This window comes from Malaya genurostris, chromosome 3 (genome assembly GCF_030247185.1).
Source record: "Malaya genurostris strain Urasoe2022 chromosome 3, Malgen_1.1, whole genome shotgun sequence".
Classification (NCBI taxonomy): Eukaryota; Metazoa; Arthropoda; class Insecta; order Diptera; family Culicidae; genus Malaya; species Malaya genurostris.
In genome coordinates, this window is record NC_080572.1 from 1,608,038 (window position 1) to 1,629,441 (window position 21,404).

The 21,404-nt window shown below is 33.3% G+C and overlaps 1 protein-coding gene across 5 annotated transcripts in view; it reads right to left on the reverse strand.

Annotated features, from left to right (window-relative positions):
• LOC131434857 (cysteine-rich motor neuron 1 protein-like) overlaps positions 1-15,579 on the reverse strand; it is a 37,717-nt gene extending 22,138 nt beyond the window's left edge. The window contains exons 1-6 of one of the 5 annotated variants that reach the window (XR_009230412.1): positions 15,416-15,579; positions 9,795-10,291; positions 7,477-7,604; positions 6,620-6,786; positions 6,477-6,561; positions 3,437-3,480 (exon numbers count right to left, since the gene is read on the reverse strand). Coding sequence is in view for 3 of the 5 variants with exons in the window: in XM_058602069.1 (XP_058458052.1) it covers positions 3,437-3,480; positions 6,477-6,561; positions 6,620-6,786; positions 7,477-7,604; positions 9,795-10,012 (642 nt within the window). In the remaining 2 variants the exon portion in view is untranslated. The other 4 variants (XM_058602069.1, XM_058602068.1, XM_058602070.1 and 1 more) reach the window with 4 other exon arrangements.
• Between the last annotated feature and the right edge of the window lie 5,825 nt (positions 15,580-21,404).

Consider the following 21,404-nt stretch of genomic DNA (forward strand, 5'->3'; position numbering starts at 1 on the left):
ATTATTATTATTATTATTATTATTATTATTATTATTATTATTATTATTATTATTATTATTATTATTATTATTATTATTATTATTATTATTATTATTATTATTATTATTATTATTATTATTATTATTATTATTATTATTATTATTATTATTATTATTATTATTATTATTATTATTATTATTATTATTATTATTATTATTATTATTATTATTATTATTATTATTATTATTATTATTATTATTATTATTATTATTATTATTATTATTATTATTATTATTATTATTATTATTATTATTATTATTATTATTATTATTATTATTATTATTATTATTATTATTATTATTATTATTATTATTATTATTATTATTATTATTATTATTATTATTATTATTATTATTATTATTATTATTATTATTATTATTATTATTATTATTATTATTATTATTATTATTATTATTATTATTATTATTATTATTATTATTATTATTATTATTATTATTATTATTATTATTATTATTATTATTATTATTATTATTATTATTATTATTATTATTATTATTATTATTATTATTATTATTATTATTATTATTATTATTATTATTATTATTATTATTATTATTATTATTATTATTATTATTATTATTATTATTATTATTATTATTATTATTATTATTATTATTATTATTATTATCATTAGTATTATTACTATCATTATTATTATTAAAATGACTCTTGCATACCGAAGATCGTCGATACATTTCAGACCAGGCCATTGCAATTGTCTCGTACTGAAATTTCGAGAAGAATCAGATATCTTCGAACTTCATAGCTTCAATAAAAATAAACTACAAATTTGTCGTACCTAGCCTCCTATATTAGCACATTAAAAAGGAATTGTTTCAAGTTTGGAATATATTGTTGTAGAATAGTATTTGTTTAATGTAACTAATCTGTACTTCAATGTAGGTGCATCGCTTCAAACTCTATTAGTGAAAAAGGGGAAAGCTTGCACAATTCATACAATCAATCAACTAACTGATATTCGGAAAAGTGATGGGAGCGTGCCAGTTTTTTCGTATTCACGACATCCGGTTATGTCTCTGACATTACCCACCCGCCTTTTTTTAATTTTCCGCCGATATAAAATTTTTAACACTGTTCACCCTGTAATTCCAGTACCGAATCGTATTCGGACAACATTCAAAGTTTTGTATGAGACCATAACCACCTAAGTTTATGAGAATCGGTCATGCTTTATCTTTATGCCGGGGTAAAATAAATGATATTAATAATAATAATGAATGGGGGTACCATTTCCCTATATGCACTAGAGATTCTGTAAAAACTATGCATTGATATAGAGTTTATTCTGTATACCGCAATGAAATCCCATGAAATTGTTCGCACATTTTATTTTCAATTATAGAGGTTTTAACCTTAAGGTCATTCGCTTTTTCGGACAAGAAAAGTTTTCTGACCGTATGTGCGGGGTGGGGGATCGAACCCAGGTGGGATGTGTGAAAGGCATCGACTAACCCATCGCGCTACACCCGTCCCCCTTCGCACATTCTGGTTTGATTCAGTAGGGTAACAGAGGTATTTTGACCCACTTTAGGATTGATTTCATTTTGGCCCACTTTGTAAAAATATCCATTGAATGTTGTAATATCTTTGAAACCCCCTTCCGCAATCGGTAATTTCATGTGATTAGCTTCAAATTGATGCAACATGGGTTACTTGACATCGATTAAATTCATAAAGTTTGTTAGGTGGACCAAAATATATGAAGTGGCCAAAATACCTCGTTTATCCTATTCAATCTGAACAAGATATGTGGGATGAAACAAACACTTATAAACCAAAAAGTCTTTTTAATTCACATAGTGGTGTAATAATGCATAAGGCGCTGGTCCTACAAGCTAGTTGTAGTATGTTCGAGTCCCGATCTGCAAGGACTCTTAGTGGGATCGTAGCACCAGTCATGTAATGGTTCTGTACGCTATGAATCGGCTCCGATGTCTTTTGAAACAGAAGGTCAAATTCCACAAAAGGAATGTAATACCAAGACGAAGCTGATATTTGTCAGTATCAACATTGCAATAAGCAACATTGTACGATAAAGATTGGATAGTTTATGTCACTGGACAACCTCCAACTAGCTTACAGTTAACGATGATTTTAGTCAGTTTGTCAAGGTCATTCGACGGGACTGACAAATTGTCACTCTGTACCAAGGATTTGCTCTGTTACACCATAATACCCTTCTCTTGTCATTCAACCACTTCTATTATTTTTTTTTGAATTTGGTAACTGATTCGGCTAGTTCACGATTTGTATCTCCGGAACCGAAAATGTCCGCTAAGATCTGTTTAACCTTGATCCATGGTCACATTGTAGCTTCGAAACGAGCCTTAGGTTGTCTAAATCGGTAGAGTCATCATTCAGAAAATTGTGAGCTTCCAATCAAAAATTCCTAACTTTTCCTTGATGGTGCGATGCGACTCTCAAAGTACTCGTGCAACACTTTTTCGCGGACGCACTGTTCTTTCGTCGCCATTTTAAGAATTTTTGGGGACCTTATGAAATAAACTCACAAAATAAACAATACAGATTAAACTATGCCTACGTAGAAATTTAAATTATTTTAGCTAATGAATCAAAAGTTAGAGCAATTAAAGTGTGTGAGAATTTTAAACTTTGCCTTTTATGATTGGATTTGGTACAACAAAATTCAATTAGTAGGAGAGATCGGAGCAAACCCGGACACATTTTGGAAACTGAAAACTCCATTCATTACATCAAGGTTTTTACCCAAGTAATCTATACCGTTGTGTACTCATCGTCATCCAACTAACTGACGTCTGTCTGTCACATGAAAGCACGTTCACAAAGTCAGTCAATGGATCGAAATAATTGCAGGCATATAAGATATTTAAGCTGACCGGTTCAACCCCGTATCCGGTCTCCGAAATGAGTAAAAATTTAGATGAACGCAAAAAAACTAGTTTCATTGTTCCACAGAAGCAAATCCGAGTGTGCCAAAAAAAAAATCATTCAAAATTCCATAAGGAATTCAATATGAAATCCGAATCATTGCAAACTTCAGTGAAAAAACCGATTCCGGACCAGTAAATGACCAGTTCCTCCAAAAATTCCAACATGACTTTTACACTAACATATTCATAAAATGAGTGAAAATTCAATGACATTTATAATGTAATTGTCAATCGGGTTGATCAGTCCGTTTTTGAGACAATGTGAGATTGAGTTCTGAACGGTTTTTCGGTTCTACTTAGCATCTTAACAAAAACGTACTGAATAATGTCCAGGATGAAACTAATTTGTTTTTTCCAACATGCATTACAATTTACCATTTATCACAAGCTGTAAATCTTTTATATAATCATAAAAAATCACATAACATATAAATAAACATACCTGTAATCTTCCATCGTGTAATTGTTCGCTTGGTGAAGTAATATCTGTCAAACAAAAAAAAAACATTTATAAAGAAATTCGGTACACTTCTTTCTTTATGTAATTAGGTGAAATATGAACTTATAAACAGAATCAATTGATTTCTCAGTTGGCTCAGTTACAGTTATGCAATTTGGTTATATTCACAAAATGAATAAAATTTTCGAATAAAACATTGAACAAAACTCCTATACTGAAAAACGGGTTTTTTCTTTAAATTCAAGTCTAATGACAAAAATAAACCATTTTCAATTCAAATGGGATTTTGCTTCAATGATATTGCAAGATAGCAACTTTCAGGGAAAAACAGTTTTTCCAACTAAAGCTAATATAATTATCAGACAACTAGCTATCGAGTATAATGTGAAATCTCCTCATTTTGGAATAGTTGGATCACTTTCAGTTCAGATAAGTTATCGATAAAATGACACTGGAAAAAATCATTTTGAACAAGAAAAAATTTTTGTTAGATTTTTTTTTCAAAGTGCCTGGCAATGCAATCTTGCAATGCACAAACGGTTGGTAGAGAACAATGCCTGTACTGGAAAAAAAATTCATCAAAATCAATATATATTTTATGTTTGTAAATCGACATCAAATTTTTACTATCAGTTTTTTTTTCAACGTAGAACTTAATTGGAATTTTCTGAGTACACATTTCAGGGTTTGTTTCAGTGTTTTTATTTAAACATTTGACAGATTTTTGAAAAATTATAGTACAACACATTTTTATAGGATTTGTCATTTTTCACCTAAAACCATTTAAAAAAATTTGATAAACAAATGATTTGGCCCTTTTCAAACGACAGTCTAGATATAATTTATGAAAAACAAAATACGCAAACAATGGCCCCTCCTTGCAGCGATCGTATCTTTTGATGGATAATTCACCAATGAGAATCGAAGATATGATCATTGTGCTTTAGTGGAAATGCAGAAGTATCATCCCAAAACTTGATTCTTTTAAACATCTAATACATACTCGTAATTGCGATGTATTCTCCTTGAGTAAAACTTGGCTTACTTTTAGGGATCAAAACGTGCTATTCATTTTATCGTATTAACCTCCCCTCGACACCGGGTATTGAAGCTGTTGCTTGACAAATTAATATTAAATGCAAAGATCTATGTATAGGTTCCATCTACATTCCTCCCAGAGTCTCGATAGGGCATCGTCGGCTCGCAGACATCATAGAACTTCTTCATTCACCGCGGTTGGTTTTAGGGGACTTTAACTCGCATGGTACGGAATGGGGCTGCTTATATGATGATAAGCGTTCTTCGTTAATCCAAGATCTGTGTGAAAACTTCAAATTGACCATTCTAAACACGGGATTCACAATTCATATCGGCCGATTGTCTAGCGATTTAGCTACATGGATCTTCCTCAGGGATCTGCACATGAACCATCGTTGAGAAAAGTGAGTGAGATGCATGCCGAAATATATGACCACTATTGCCGGTGCTTCCAGAACCGGTGACCGGGAACCAGGATAGCCGGAATCGGTTTGTTTAGTTGCCTACTGATAATGGCTATCGACACACACACATACACACTCACAGACATTGCTCAGCTCGATGAGCTGAGTCGAATGGTATATGACGCTTGGCCCTTCGGACCAATTTTTTCTAGTCGATTTTTCAAGAGATTGCATAACCTTTTTATATGAGATAGGCAAAACACGTCCCTGAATATGAAATTTTTATACCTATCAGTCTGTAATTCCGGAACCAAAAGTCGTATCCGGATGAAATTTGGTAGCATTATATGGAGCTGTGAGACCTTTCATTTGAACCTACGTTTGTAAAAGTTGGATTAGCGGTCTCTGAGAAAATCGATTGCACGTTTTAGTTTATTTTTATACATTTTATCCCATCACTACGAACCGGAAGTCGGATCCAGATGAAATTCAATAGAAACCTATGAGACTACAAGGCCCTTAATGTAAATCTTAGTTGAAGAAAATCGGTTGAGTGGTCTATGAGAAAATCGAGTGCACTTTTTATTCATTTTTTTTTGGCATATTTTACCACGTTACTCCCAAACCGGAAGTCCAGAAATTCAATAGACCTATGGGACCAAGAGACCTTTCATTTAAATCAAAGTTTGTGAAAATCGGTCCAGCCATCTTCGAGAAAATCGAGTGCACATTTTTGTTACATTTACATTTCAAAAAAGCTGCACTCTAAAAAATTTTGAATTTTACAGGTGACTTAATTCCTCATACGATGTAATTCATTAAGACCTAATTTGTCAAATGACGGAAAATTTTATTTGTAATGACCTAATGTTAGAATAGCTTGAATTTCACTGGTTTCGACTGTAACTTGCATTCTGCTAGCAGGTGCGACTGTATGAATTTAAATGTACCTTTTACCAACCAAGCAGATGTATGCTTCTGTGGCTCAGTCGATTAACAGACGTACTTGCGATTCAATGATTCTCGGTTCAAGTCGCGGCGGTTGCTATCAGTATTCTTTTTTTATTTCAATGAATTTCATGCAAGGAGTTTTAGATACAATATTAAATGTTCTTCGAAATAAATTTGTGTGAACTGCGACGCTCCATTTATGTGCATCTAATAAAATGTAAAATCACAGGGTTTTTTTATGTGTGTGTGTAAAGCCTACATGTGAAAATCCGTTGAAAATCAACGCTGCCTACGACTTTGCACGCATGTATTACCATTGTATGGAAGCTCGAACGAAAAAGCCCATAAGTAACTGATGGGTTGCTCGAATTGCGAATTGCTACTTGTTATTTACCAAACAACCATTATATTTTTTACACACATTGGAATCTCTACTTGGATGTCTGTTCTCTGTGCTAGTATTTCGGTATGCTATTTACAACCTTCACCAGTGTAATAGTTTTAAGTCTATTAAAAAGTAAATTTGGTGATTGATTAGTTAGATTAGAATTTCGATGATTGAAATTATCATTTTGAATGTCTAATGGTTATCGATATCAATGCATTGAAAACATTAGTGCAGTACATACCTGAAGTGGTTTTCGAAGCTACAGTGTAGTCCTCATCGAATTCTAACTCAGACCTTATAAGATTAGCTACATTAAGTTGACATTCCTATGAATTTCATTTTTTTTAATAGCGGAAAAGTTGCATATAAGCAATTTATACGAACCTGTACATTGCTGAATTCCCATTTTGTGATAGATTTTGTTTTACACACTTGCATTTTATCCCAACATTTACATTTTCTGTTCACTATTTCGCAACCAGAATCAACAGTAATAGTCTCGGAACAGTTTTTTTGATGATTCATCTCTATTTCACTTAACTTGGGCAAATCTGAAAGCACAAGGGTATTGACTATTAGATTCTCAGAGTATGCTTTTCTTTTAATCAGTTTTGCATATATATTTCATTTTTATTATTTTTCATTCAGTAAACTTCTACTCATAAGTGTCTGCAGCAGTTTTCCAATCTCTTTTACTCAGCATCAAGCTGCAGAGTGAGTAGAAGGAAAAGTCAAATACATGAAAACTCACAGAAAAGATGTTTTTTTTTTGTAAAAAGCATACTAATTCTTACGCATTTCGTGTATGAGCGTTAACCGTTAACTACATTAGTCTACTCTATGACATCGTAGAACCTCTTACTTGAATCTAAATTTGTGAAAAAAATTTCAGAGTAGCCATATCGACGACAATTGAGTGCATATTTTCTTTTTATCTTTACACATTTTCTTCTGTTGCTCCGGAGCCGGGAGTCGGATCTGAATGAAAATCAAAATATTTATAAGACAATTGCAGGGCTGAAGGCAAAAATCGGATAAGTGCAACTTTAAGTGCAAAAGCCGGATACGGATTTACGACAATATGGTATATGATACTCGGACACCCAGGTCTCGGTTAATGATTGATATTGATGCCTTTTTTCACGTTTGGTTTACGGTATTTTCAGTGAACATAGTAATGTAATCAAGATTTTTTGTAATGTTGATCACTATGCAAGACATATTGATACCATATACATTACCTAAACACATTCCTGAACCACCAAATGGAATTTTTGAAACGCAACTCAAATGAGGCTCACACGTGCCTGAAAAATCACCAGGTCCACCGCATGCCTCTCCTACAGTTCGTGCACACACTTTACAACACCTGGAAAAAAGATATAAATTTAGTTAAACTCTATTCCAAAACATGATCTACGATTTATTTATTTTTTCAACATTATCATTTATGACCATACGTGCCCCAAGAGTGTAATTGGTTGGTTCCGAAGACTAAATATTGGGATACGATTGGTAAGAAATAGGACATTGGATGCTAATTGGAGTAGTGGTAGGATCCGTACTAAAGTTAAAACTGAAGAACATAACTTAAATATGCGTCGATTGCTTGCCATTTGTAAGGGATCAAAAGTCCGTATGGATTGCTTGTATCCATTCGATGCAAGCATTGCATTGAGGTGGGGCTGGTCAATTGGAACACTGACCTCTAAACACGATTCGCTCTGTACACGAAATGAGTCATCGGAATTGGATTGACTTTATATTGAGTCCTGGATTAAATTTATTTGCGTGTATAAATAAAACAGATCTTTTTTTTTTGTAAACCACTGTGTGGCTTGGGATAGGTTAAACACACACATAAATTCAAATTAAAAAACTGACAGCCTCCTAAACGATTTACTGAATTTTATCCTAGTCAGACTTACGGTTCTAGAATTACTAGATAACAAGACGTGAAAATTTCAAACCGTCATAGAATATGACGATACCAAAAACCGTAAAAAATCTTCCAAATTGAAATCAAAATTGTACCAATTTGTAAGTCATGTTAGTTGATGGCCATACAAACTGTTGGTCATTTATTTTCATTTATTGGCTGGCTATCCACGTTCTCTCATCCAATTCCCAAATCGTATGATACCCTGGTGCTCCCTTCTCTTCATGATGGAAAATGTTATATTATTATACATGAATATAAAGAAATAAACGTTGTATGAATTAAAAGGAAATGTATATAAATGAACATGTTTATTATAAAGCAAGTTTAAGCAGAGGATGATAGATAACACATGGATCAATAAGTCCCGAGACTAAACCAGAGATGGCGCTCGTAGTAAACCAGTAACCACGTCTTTCTAGAGTACTAACCTTTGCTTGAAACGGGTCAAAATTTTAAGTCGATCCAACCAGAAACAGCTGAGTTATCGAGGTTGGAGTAAAGTCGTTTTGCAGTTTGTTTAAAAAATGAAAAAAACCGAGTTTCGTGTTTTGATAAAACATTGTTTTTTAATGGGTAAAAACACCGTGCAAGCGGAACAATGGATTGAAAAATGTTATCCGGACTCTTGTCCATCAAAAGCAACGATTTGTCAGTGGTTCGCCGAGTTTAAACGTGGTCGTACCGACACAAATGACGCGGAACGCTCGGGTAGACCTGTGGAAGCCGTTACACCGGAAAATGTGAGTGAAGTGACAAAAATTATAATGAAAGATCGTAAAGTGAAGCTCCGTGAGATTGCTGAGATGACACAGATATCATATGGAAGTGTATTTACTATGCTTCATGAAAAATTGAGCATGAAAAATGTTTTTTCCAAGTGGGTGCCACGATTGCTTTCGATGGAACAAAAGCAGCAACGAATCGATGATTCAGAAAGCAGTTTATCGAAAAAAAAAAAACGTTGGAACCATTGTATCACCCTAAAAGGTGATTATGTTGATGAATAAAAAAAAATTTTGCAAAAATATGTTGTTTCCATTGTTAGTCTCGGGACTTATTGATTCATGTGTTACACATGAAAGTACAAATAATGTGAATTTTATTTTCTCGGAGTATTCCTTGATTTTCGAAAGATAACAAAAAGTTTGTTTCCCCATCAACTAGTATAACCTACGAAATGAAGCAGAAATTCCGTATGGGACCACAAGACTTTTCATTTCAATATAATTTTATAATAATCGGTAAAACCGTTCCCGATAAAACATAGTGAAATTTTTTGACCGACGCACACATTTTTCAACTCGATGAACTGAGTCGAATTTCACAGTGATAGCATAACCTTTGTATATGAGGAAGGCATAATATAATTTATGTATGAGCATTCCAAAATAACAGAAATAATCTAAGGAGCATGAGAATTTTTGAACTGATATTGTGTTTCGCTGGATAGCACGTTTTCGGTATTCAATTTCAAATATGCTTCTCTTCTATTTTTAAGGTAATGGTTGACTCAATTTGGGACCTTTACTCTGGTGGAATAGATTATAGTTATCCCCTCTGTATCATAAAAAATAATCATAATCCAAAGAAAGATATTCACAATGGAAATATAGTTACCTGCATGGATCCCATACAATATAACCCTTGCCCGGACAATCTTCGGATCTGACGACATCACATTCACTTGGATTGCAAACACATTTAAGAGCGTTTGTTTTGGAGTTCATGATCATTAGTAAGCAACATATTAGAAATTTAGCAGTTAATTTTTCACTTGATTTTCCATTAACACATATGATATATGAGATACATGAAACTGTCTCTTCCATTTTCATAAGATATTATTATGTTAATCAGCATCGATATCAATACTGAGGAAAACGGTAAATACTTCGTTTAAATACATATTCGGATTTTCCATGTCGAAAATAAATATAATTCATATCGATTCTTAAGCTTTTTTATCTTTTTTCAGACAAGGAAGTAATTATAGTTAGTCAAGTTAGTTGCAAAGCCAGGCCCGATCACTTTTTCACTACTTTTAAGTGTTGAGTCCACTATTAAATATTTTGGCACGTTTTCTATCATTCGCCATTCTAGTTGATAATATAATTCTGAAATGAGAATATAAAAAAGAATCAGTAGGTTGTTATGAAATTAGGTGGTATAATAATTTACAAGTATTGAAAATATTTCATATTTAAATTATAATACTATTTATATATCAAATTACTAGCACATCTTCATATTTTAACACATTTAGTTTACTCACACGGAACGACCGAAATTAGCTCTGCGCCTAATTCGTATTACTGTTTTTGATTTAGTTGATTTTAACAACAAAATTTCCAAAATAACAATAAAATTAGTTAAAATTGAGAATTTACTTTGCTGAAAAAACTCTTATTTTTAGAGAATGTGTTTAGTTGGCTCATATCCTGTACACAAACCAGCAGTATTTCAATCCAACACGAAATTCTCATTGACAATTAATTTCGTTATTAAAATCAGATAATTTGTTTCTATTTATCTATCACCATCATTACTGAAGGACAGCACAAACAAAACAAAAATGAAATGGGTTTTATTATCAAGTTTATTAGCCAAAAACTCATGAGAAGTGTCAAAACAAAACAATCCATTAAAAAGCTAAAAAGGACAGTCTTATTGAAACTGCTTTCAAATTGTTTAGATGTTTTTTGCATGTGTTACGATATATCCATATATAAATTTTCAAACCGATTTGTAAAAATGACGTAAACTCTTAATGGAAAGTGTATTTATCCAGAATTGGTGCGCATTTGAAGCGATTGTGCGTAATAATGTTTTTACGCAGAACAGTGAAGTGAGTTTCGAATGTTGCACTCTAATTGTACACGTCAAATGATGTTTTTTTTGTATCTTCTCATTCCGGGCTACGCCGTCCGGTTTACTACTTGTATTCGGTTTTTGTTTTCCGAGTGCTCAAAGTTTTCAGTGAGGGAGTCGATTTCGCGAAGTCGAATGAAGGCTGGTTTTAGAAGTAAAATTTTCAAAAAGAAGTTTATGTTTCGCTTATGTCTTTTTCTCCAATACAACATCGTATTTATACCTGCCAATATAGAAAAGACAACCGCGACTGAAATTTTTTTCGGTAGTAGTGTGGCATTACGGTGTTAACATTTTTCCGGTGACAGAGCGCAAACTGCAAATTGCAGAAGCCAATTCAACCATTCATATTGGTTGAAAACAACGTTTTATTTTTCTAATTCAACTAAAAAATTAGTTGAATAGAAATGAAGTAGCTAAGAAATGACAGCACGTTTAATTGGTGAATTCAACTAAAAAAATAGCCATTTGAACAAATATTTTGTTATTATCAAGGGAATGAGAATTAAAAAATTTAAATTAGCAAAAGTAAGATCTTTTTAGTTGTCTCAAAAAATAACTAACTGAAATCAGAAAATCTAATTTTTTCGCCAAAATGCTGATTTCGGTCTTTCCGCGCAAAAGCAGTTTTTGTGTTACAGTCAGCGATGTCAGATTAACGGAAATCTCCGTAGATCTACGGATTAGAACATTTTTTACGGATCTACGGATCCGTAGACAAAATCTACGGGAAATGGATTTTTTCTACGGAAATCTACGGAAATTAAAATTTATCAACGGAGAACTACGGAAACAAGTTTTGTCTGGCGAGCAAAAAAAAAAAAAGCTTTTCACCGCGTGAGCACTTCCGAGAAAAATTCCAATCTACGGAAATGACACTACTACTATCTGGCATCGCTGGTTACAGTCCTCTTATGGAGTTAGACCATTCTGTTTCAACGAACTTCGCAGCCGATTCTTAGCGTACAGAATCATTGCATGGTTAGTGCTACGACCCTATCGACACTAAGAATTGACGAATGTGTAGTTTAGTACAATCTGGCAAAATCTCTCGAAATCGGTATGAGCATGCATTCTTGTGACTTATATACTGATTTTGCTAGATTATATTGGAATTATTTAGAAGATTATTTTTTTGAAAACTAAGGAATTAAATATCAAAAATTCATAAAATTTCAAAAAAAAATTGAAAACTGAGGACAAAAGTACGTCCATTAATCGACTGAGCCATGGAAGCACGCATCAGCGTTTCTTACACATAAATTCAAGCAGTTGCACTTGCTAGCCGAACAGAAATAACATTCGGAACCAGTAAAATTCAGGCTCATCCTGCATTAAGTCATTACAAATGGAATTTTTCATCATTTGAAAAAAAATCTTGATGAATTGCATCATATGTGGGATTGAATCACATGTAAAATTCAAAATTTGTGAGTGTGATATTTAAATGAATTCATTGTTCATCATCAAGTTAAAGAACAGTATATTGAATGCCACTGTCATTTGAATTTATTTAACGTCAATTTATCAGTCTATTGCTATATTTCGAATAAAACATTGATCTGACACGATGCGTAACATCGATTCACTACGACTTTGTTATGGTATTAGACTAGCGGTGAGAGAGAAGAGAAGTAAAAAAAGAATTTTTCTCCTGGTGATCTAAAACGATTTAACATTCGAGTTGAAAAGTCCTATTGCGTATGCAAATGCAATGACGACCCAGTCATAAGGGCAGCCATTAAAAATTTCCGAAATCAATTTGTATAAGAGAAACCGTTATTCCGATCCTGTAAACTTAGGAACGGCTTCGTATTCAACAGAATACGGTGTCAGGTCGGGTGTGCTCATTAGTTCATCAAAGAGCAAATCATATACAAGTTTTCTGCTTGAGTTTATTTTCATTGCGCATGTAATGTTGTATTTCTGCTACTGTTATGATATTGTTTTCATGTCTGTAAGTTTTGAGCTCATTTCAAACAGATCCTGAACAACTTTTTTTGAACGGTAATTTTGAAAATTTGTTTATGCCCACCACACTGGCTTTTATCGTATCAAAGAACGTTCAATAGCAATTCTTCACACAATTGAATAAGTAGCATCCAAGAGAGACGGATATCATCGCAACAATAAAAACTCGGCATGGCTCATTTAACATAGAATAGACACCAGAGCGAGAGCGAATTTCTCTCGATGATATTTCTGAGAATCAAAGGTTAGCACGCTGCTGTGGGGATCCTCTCTGAAGCAACAAACGGTCGCTTATTCTCGTTTCGCGATCCGATTTTATACAGGCAGTTGATAATTGCGATAGAATCATTTTACTATTTCCTCTTATTCTAACTATGTGCATATAACCTTTGTATAAGATGTGTCTATGAAAATGTCTGTGAATGCTCCACACAAGGGTTTTGAATTTTTTTTTTGCCCACCACACTCCCCCACACCCAAGAGCCTAAATTTTTGAAGCACCCTGGTAGTGGACGCAAACTAATCTCAGCTCAAAAAAAAAAATCTGTCAAAATACTACTAAAAGAAAGTCTTACGTTACAATAAATATAATCGAGAAACGCTGAGATGTTTGTATTTTCATGATGTGCAATTCAACATTATCAATAAATATTGCGAAATCTCAGTGGAATTGATTTCCTTTTAAGGAATCCACAATGATACATACAATTTATTGTCATTTTTTCTAAAAATGAAGGAAACAGCACACGCTCACAAACATTTTTTGAGACGGCCAAAACTATGCAGACTCAGCAGAAATATATTCTTTACAGCATGGTTCTCAATCCGGATTTTCTTTTTTTTTACCTTGCGGAGAGTATCAGTATCGATTTATAGCCATTAGTAACATTTTTGATAAGTAATGACATGACTGTAAGGTTTAATATGAATCTAAGCTCATGAAAATGGAAGTGATCTTTGAGAAAATCAAGTGCACATTTATTTGGACACAGTGTTCCTTTCCGTTCTGAGGAACAACACGTGTTGGCGCAGACAGGCGTGGCAACATGGGGGGGGGGGGGGGGGGGTTTAGGGTGCAAAGCACTTTTTGCCCCCCCCCCCAAAGATTTATTTTTATTTGTGATTTTTATTTGGTTGCTTTATGTTCGCTCTAACCTATCCGTTACCTTTATAAAAATGCTTTATATATTGCAAAGTTCAATGATCTGTAGTAATAATTATTGTGCCCCCCAATATTTCATGGAACTTGCCGCCCCTGGGCACAGATACCTCACGACTGGTAACTCTGCCGAAAATAATCGGAGTTGAACCATCTGGCCGATTTACGAAAATCGAGCTTTACCGTAGTAATGAGGAAATATAGTGTCCATGGTCTCACACAGTTTAACTGAAATTTTGAATTTAAGATAAGTATATTTAAAAAGTGAATTAAAAGTTAATTATAGTACGGTTTTATACCAGGTATTTAGTACTAAAGTACATTGGTAATTGAATTATTAATATTCTTTCTATTGACATATAAAATGAATTTGAAATTTACTATTGCATGTTGGTGGCTGTTGAACAATTAGGCTGAGTGAAGATATAAGGAAGAATGAATCAATATACTATATGCCTGAGTAAATCGTAGTTGCGTGTTTTGTTCAAGCAAAGTGTCATTTTATTTTTAGAATTATTATATGAAATTCGCTCTTGTAAGCTGGAAAAATGAAGCTAGTAGTAAAACAGTTTAATAAGCAAAAATGTTCTCTAATAATAACAAAAAAACTTCTTCGAATTATGTATTGAATCGTTTCTTTTACAAGAATTATATCACAAAAAGTTGACATTTTCACCAAACAATTGAAATCAGCTCCCATCTCTCAGCAGCATTCACCGTAATCGAAGCATACTCAATATCACATTTACATATATTTGTTATTGTTAGAACTAGCGTATACTTATTGAAATATTTTCAAATTAGTAATGTTTTCGCATCGCAGCCAAATATGCTTAATATCACCTTTCTCGTATATTTTGTCTCGTTAGAACTAGTATAAACCTATTTGCAATGTTAAAACATTCGTGTCGGTGGTCAGAGTAAAATATACGAGCTAATGCATTTCATCGTGCTGCATAGTATATATGTTTTATTAACTTCAAACCTTTTCATTTCGGTGACACATAGTAATGAAAAAACATTCAATATCCACGTTTTGGTATAAAACTGTCAATAGTAATTCACACATTATATTCTTCTATTCATGCTCTATAGAAGGGGGACACAACAGCTTAAATGGATCAATATTTGAGGACACACTATCGAATGGTTTCATATAATAACAATTCTCCACTCACTGTTACACCATGACTTGAACTCGTTAAAATCAAGTTAAATAAATTATTTTCAACGTAATTACCACTGCTTTTATTTCAACTTTTTGATGAACATCGTATATAATTTGTTTATCAAAACTAATTCCGCCAAATGCTAGTATTCAGTAATGCTGAACAAAAGAATCGTAAATAGATATTCTTTGAACGTTTCGGAGATGATTATTGATTGCACATATACTACCAACTGCGAGAGAAAGATGCGAATTTATCCAATATCCTGTGAATTTGTAACCATTGCACATGCGTAGAAATAATAAAATTATAAAATATAGACATCGACGAAGACCTCATATTCAACGGACGTATTCCAAACTCATCAATAAAAATTTTAAACCTTTAATAATATATTTCCTATGCAATATTTCTTATTACAATAACTCCAATCTCCGTGAATTGTTTAGTACAAGAAATTATATAACTACCTAGTGACCTATCTCAGTACATTATAAAATATCGGCATAATAACATCATAAAAAAAATTTTAACACCTAATTTGTAATGATCTTCAACGAACTCGGTGTTTTCCAAAAAAAAAAAATTCCATTCAATAATTTATAAAATGGCAGCATGTATGGAGAATAAGGGTTACTTTTATGTTCAATATTCTCAGAGTTGTATTTGCACATACTGAAGAAAAAAGAACGTTTCACTTTTTTCATTGCTCTATAATGGAATGTAGATTTGCTGGAATAACCGTCTTTCGATTGGAACTCTGGAAATCCCTAGTATTGACTTAGTTCATCTAGATCGGAAAAAGCCAGTGCGTATGCACGTGTGTGCATCTTTTCCAAGTTTTTGACTACTATTTCCGGTACTTCTGAAACTGGAAATTTGGAATCATAGTATAGTCGAAGTCGGTTCGTTTAGTAAGTAACTAATATAGCCTACAAATTGAATCAGTTTTGAGCCAAATCTAGAAGAATTTTATCGTTTTTGAATCGTCACTATAAATGACTATGAAAGCATGATGAATTTCAATTGCAACCTATGGGACTATGGGATTTTTTTATTTTATAAGTGACATTATTTGACACATTCTCATACACATACACCCATACACAGACACATACATTGCTCAGCTCGATGAACTGTGTCGAATGATATAGAACACTTAGCCCTATCATGATTTTGTGAACATACTAACAAGTAGCTACAAATTGAATAAAAGATTCACAAACTTACATATTTTTCACCTGAAAAAATATAGATTTAAATATGACAACCTTGCAATCTATACGAAATTCAACAAAGCACGCTGCGAACGGTGCAAAGCCGTACGTACCGACGCGTACCAGTTTGGCATCGTCATTTTGAATGACGATTTAGAAGTTTTGACACTCATCGCCCTATAATTTCGGAACCGGAAGTCGGACCTGGATGAAATTGCACAGTATATTTTAAGACAAAGAGAGCTTTAATTTGAATAATGATTCGTGAAAATTGGTTTAACCGTTGCTGAGAAATCGAAGTAAGTTCCGTTTTTGGAGCTTTTCTTCACTATTATTGGTGCTTTCGGAAGCAGAAACCGGGGACTAGTAATCCCAAAGTAGTTTTATATATTCACTAACTAACAAGATCTACCAACTAGATGAATTTAGCAGTAAGTTTTATAGAAATATGCATCTCGTTTCTCCATCGATTGTAAAAAAGTACTCAGGAAATAAATTTTCACTAATCGCACTGCAATACCGGAACCGGAAGTCGGATCTGGATCAACTTTTCGGGGACTTTGCATAGGATTTCAAGTCCTTTTATTTCCTTCTTAGTTTGTGAAAATCGGTTAAGAAATTTGAGTGACATTATTTGTCACACACACACACCGACATTTTGTGATCTCGACGAACTGAGTTGAATGGTAAATGAAACTCGGCCCTCCGGGCCTCGGTTGTAAAGTCGGTTTTCACAGCGATTGCATAGCCTTTATATTTGAGAAAGGAAAAAACGTGAACGACGTTTAAGTATTTCAATTCAAAAATTGGTTTGAATTGACCTATGTTTGCACGGGCCAATCACAGTAGCAGTCACAGTGGGTCAATGATGTCATCCCCTCGTCCGATTTGCGAGGTTCAAAAGGAAATCCATAAATATATACCCGAATACATTTCTGGACCCTTGCCCCTGGCTATGAGCGAGGATTCCTCGTAGACCGTTGAAGGTGTTTGAGTAGTGAGTGGATGAAAGGCACATCCATTCGCTCGTTGGATAGTCGCTTTTGTATGTGTGCGGTGTGTTCAGTATAGTATAGTAGAATTTTATTTTGATTCTCCGGTAACTAGCAGGCCAATTTTGAATTATCGGCGTTAGATTTTGCGGACCTAATTTGTAGAGCTTGTATCTCGATGATTTGTTAATGGATTTGCCTCATTTAATTGATTCGAAAGCTTGAATATTGTACGCTTGAAAATGTTTTAATTTGTCAACGGATCGTGTGCATACTGAAATCTTAATTCACATAAAATCAAAACGGTGGCGTGCACATGGAATCAGTATGGTAACAGAGGTATTTTGGCCACTTCATATATTTTGGCCAACCTGAAAAACTTTATCGGTTTTCTCGGATTTTATCGATGTAAAGTAACCCATGTTGCATTAATTTGAAACTTATGACATTAAATTACCTATTGCGGAAGAGTTTTTCAAATATATTACAACATTTGGTGGATATTTTTACAAAGTGGGCCAAAATAAAATCAACCCTAAAGTGGGCCAAAATACCTCTGTTACCCTATATAGTTGTATTATGATGATAATCATAGATACTTCTTTTTCATTAAATGTGGCTAAACACAATGAACTATCTCTCAGCATAAGCCCTTAGACCCTATTTTTTAACCAAATAGTAAACGTGTAACCTACTTGAGTAGTTTTATAAAGTCATAAAAAAAAGCATAATATTTTGGTCTAATCTTGCTTCCAAGAACTTCATAGAAGGAATCCAGACTAAGTGTAACAAAAACAATGCAATACAATGCAAATCGTTATGCAGTATCAATTTAAACAAGTTGTGGTCCTATCAGGAATAAAACGCTTCAAAAGATTCAGAACTCAGTACAATTGTGTTGCACAGACACACATATATAGAATTATTAGATGCAATATTATATAGCATTGTGATGTGATGTGAAGTGAAGCCACCATCAGTTCAAGGACTTGCCAGTGGATGCGGGTAGACTTACAGTAGCCCCGATATGACTCATCCATTCACCTTCTTACTATAGCTGTTACCGAAAAGCGAACAAAAAGGGTTGGGCGGATACGTAAGTAGAGTCACTTTCTCGTATTCCGCGGGAATAAAAGATGCTCTTCCAACCATAATATCCAGTGCATGGATGAAGCATTTCGCTATACATGCTTGAACCCGCCTGATGGTTTGTTTGAGAAGGGCGCGTCAGACTCATTTCAAACCTTCAGAAGGAAACAAGTTTCCTTCAAGTGACTTGGGCTGGCTATCCACAATCCCTCGTCCAGTCATCAATTCGTCTGATGCCCTGATGCTCCCTCCCCTTTACGCTCCCGTGCAAAATGTTTTATATTGATAAATACAATGAAACATAGTGTAATGAAATTAATATAACATAAAATGATATAATAGATTACAAAATAATATAATATAACATAATATAATATAATATATTTTAATTTAATATAATATAATACAATGATATAAAATAACAGTTAATGTAGTGTCAGTTATGCTCTTCTATCTTCGCAATACTGCACGAAGTAGAATATTTCTCTTCTAATAATAAAAATAATATCCACATCTATAAAAATAATATATGTTATTATTATTGATGACAAATTAATAATAATAACAATAAATATAATAATGAAAATAATAATAAAAACGTGATTAATCCACCTAGCAGTGAGATGATACCTTTTTTTATCAATACGCATGTGTTTTTGCATGGATATTCTTAGGTGTTTTAGTTCTCATGACATTATTTTAATTATCGTCGTTTTAAACGGCAAATCGAGATTTTAATTACTCATTACCCTGTAATGCCGAAACTGCAAAAGATATCGAATTTCAATCTTAGCGTGTGACAATCGATTGAACATTCCATGAGATGTCGAAGTAAGTTCCACTTTAGAGTTTTTCGTCATTATTTATGGTACTTCCAGAGCCAGTATTCAGGAATTAGCATAGCCCAAAATGATTCGAATGGCCATAAATTATTACGCCAAACAATTTACATGAAATTTATAAACTCATCATCTGTAATTCCAGAATCGGATAAAATTCACCGATTTTGTATGGGACCTTAAGTCCTGTAATATTTGTTTTTGAAGTTCGATTTGGTCTTTTTTGAGAAAATGATTGAGCTTTGAGAATCGATTCGATACTGGAATCGGAATTCTAAAATCGGTGTAGTCGAAATCAGTTAAATTCACCTGAGGAGTGTGTAGACATCTTTGAGAAATTGTAATGCGAATTAAAATTTGGGGGTACATTCCGTATCCAAAAACGAATACCGTTCAAACTAATATAAATATATTTGGTAATCGACTATCCAAATCTGCACCTGATTAATTTATGTGAAATGGACATTTTTATACTAATCACCCTGCATTTTCTAAATCAGAAGTCGGATCTGACTAAAAAGTAAGAGGTTTTATAGGATTTTAAGACCTCTCATTTGAATCATAGATGATTCTTAGATTTCATTAGAATCTTAGATCGGTTCAGCCATCTACGAGAAAAATTAATTGCATTATATTAATTTCGTTTCACATATCATTCTGTGGTTCCGCAATCAGAAGTCGGATCCAAACGTAATTCAGGAACCTTGTTTGGGAGTATACGACTTTTCATATGAATCTGAGTTTGTAGAAAACGGTTTAACCATCTTCGAGAAAATTGAGTGATATTATTTGTCACACACGCATTTGCTGATCTCGACGAACTGAGTCGTATGGTATATGGAAGTCATGTTCTTCCAGCATTTATTGCTGTAAATAGTTTAAATCAATATAATTATGGAATTACTTCCAACTCGATAATGCTGGTATCATCTGGTTTACATATGCCATATTCGAAAGATTATGTTGCCAAAAATGAACCGTGCTAAAATTGGTCCGAGGCAAATTGTCATAAAAAAGGATGCTGTACACAGTCTTTTTGGTACTTAGAAACATTTATATGTAACAGTATAAAAAATCGTGTTTCACGTTGCTCCCATGCATTGCTTTTTCATACAGCGCTCAAAATTCCTTCTACTGGAATAAGGCTTACACAAAAATATCGATATCTCCGTTAAAAATGGACGGATTTTAACAATCTATGGCTTGTTGGATAGATATTACCAAGCGAAATCTAAGTCTGGAAACATATTCTGTTTTCAAGGTCAAATGTGACAGATACTGTCAAAAAACTGAAAATTTTGACATAAAACTTCGTATAACTCAAAAAGTAAACATCCGATCTCAAAACCATTCAATAGCGTTCTGGGTGACGGGGAGACCTTTCATTTGCGACTAGTTTGATCAAAATCGGTCCAGCCATCTCTGAGATCTCGACCTCTTAGTTGACAACACACATACAGACACACACACATACACACACACACAGACATTTTCTCAGTTCGTCGAGCTGAATCGATTGGTATATGACATTCGGCCCTCCGGGCCTCGGAAAATTTTTCGAAAGTTTGAGCGAATTCTATACCTATTTTTTATATATATAAAAAAAGGTAAAAACAACATAATATAGTACAATGAATTATATAATAAATAATAGAATGAATAAAATGATATGTTGCGATATGCTATGATATTATATTACTTGAATTTATATGTCATTTCTCATCCTCTCATTCTGCCATCAACGCATTCCATCGACCATTTGTCACCACAGACACACGTGTAGGCATGAAACAGGAACCAGTGAGGACCAAGCTCACCTTGTGACTACCTTGATATTTAGTTAAAAGATTACTTTAAAAATGATAACTTACAAGGAAAACAAATTCATATTTTGCGCAGAGGTACGTAGTATTACTCATAATA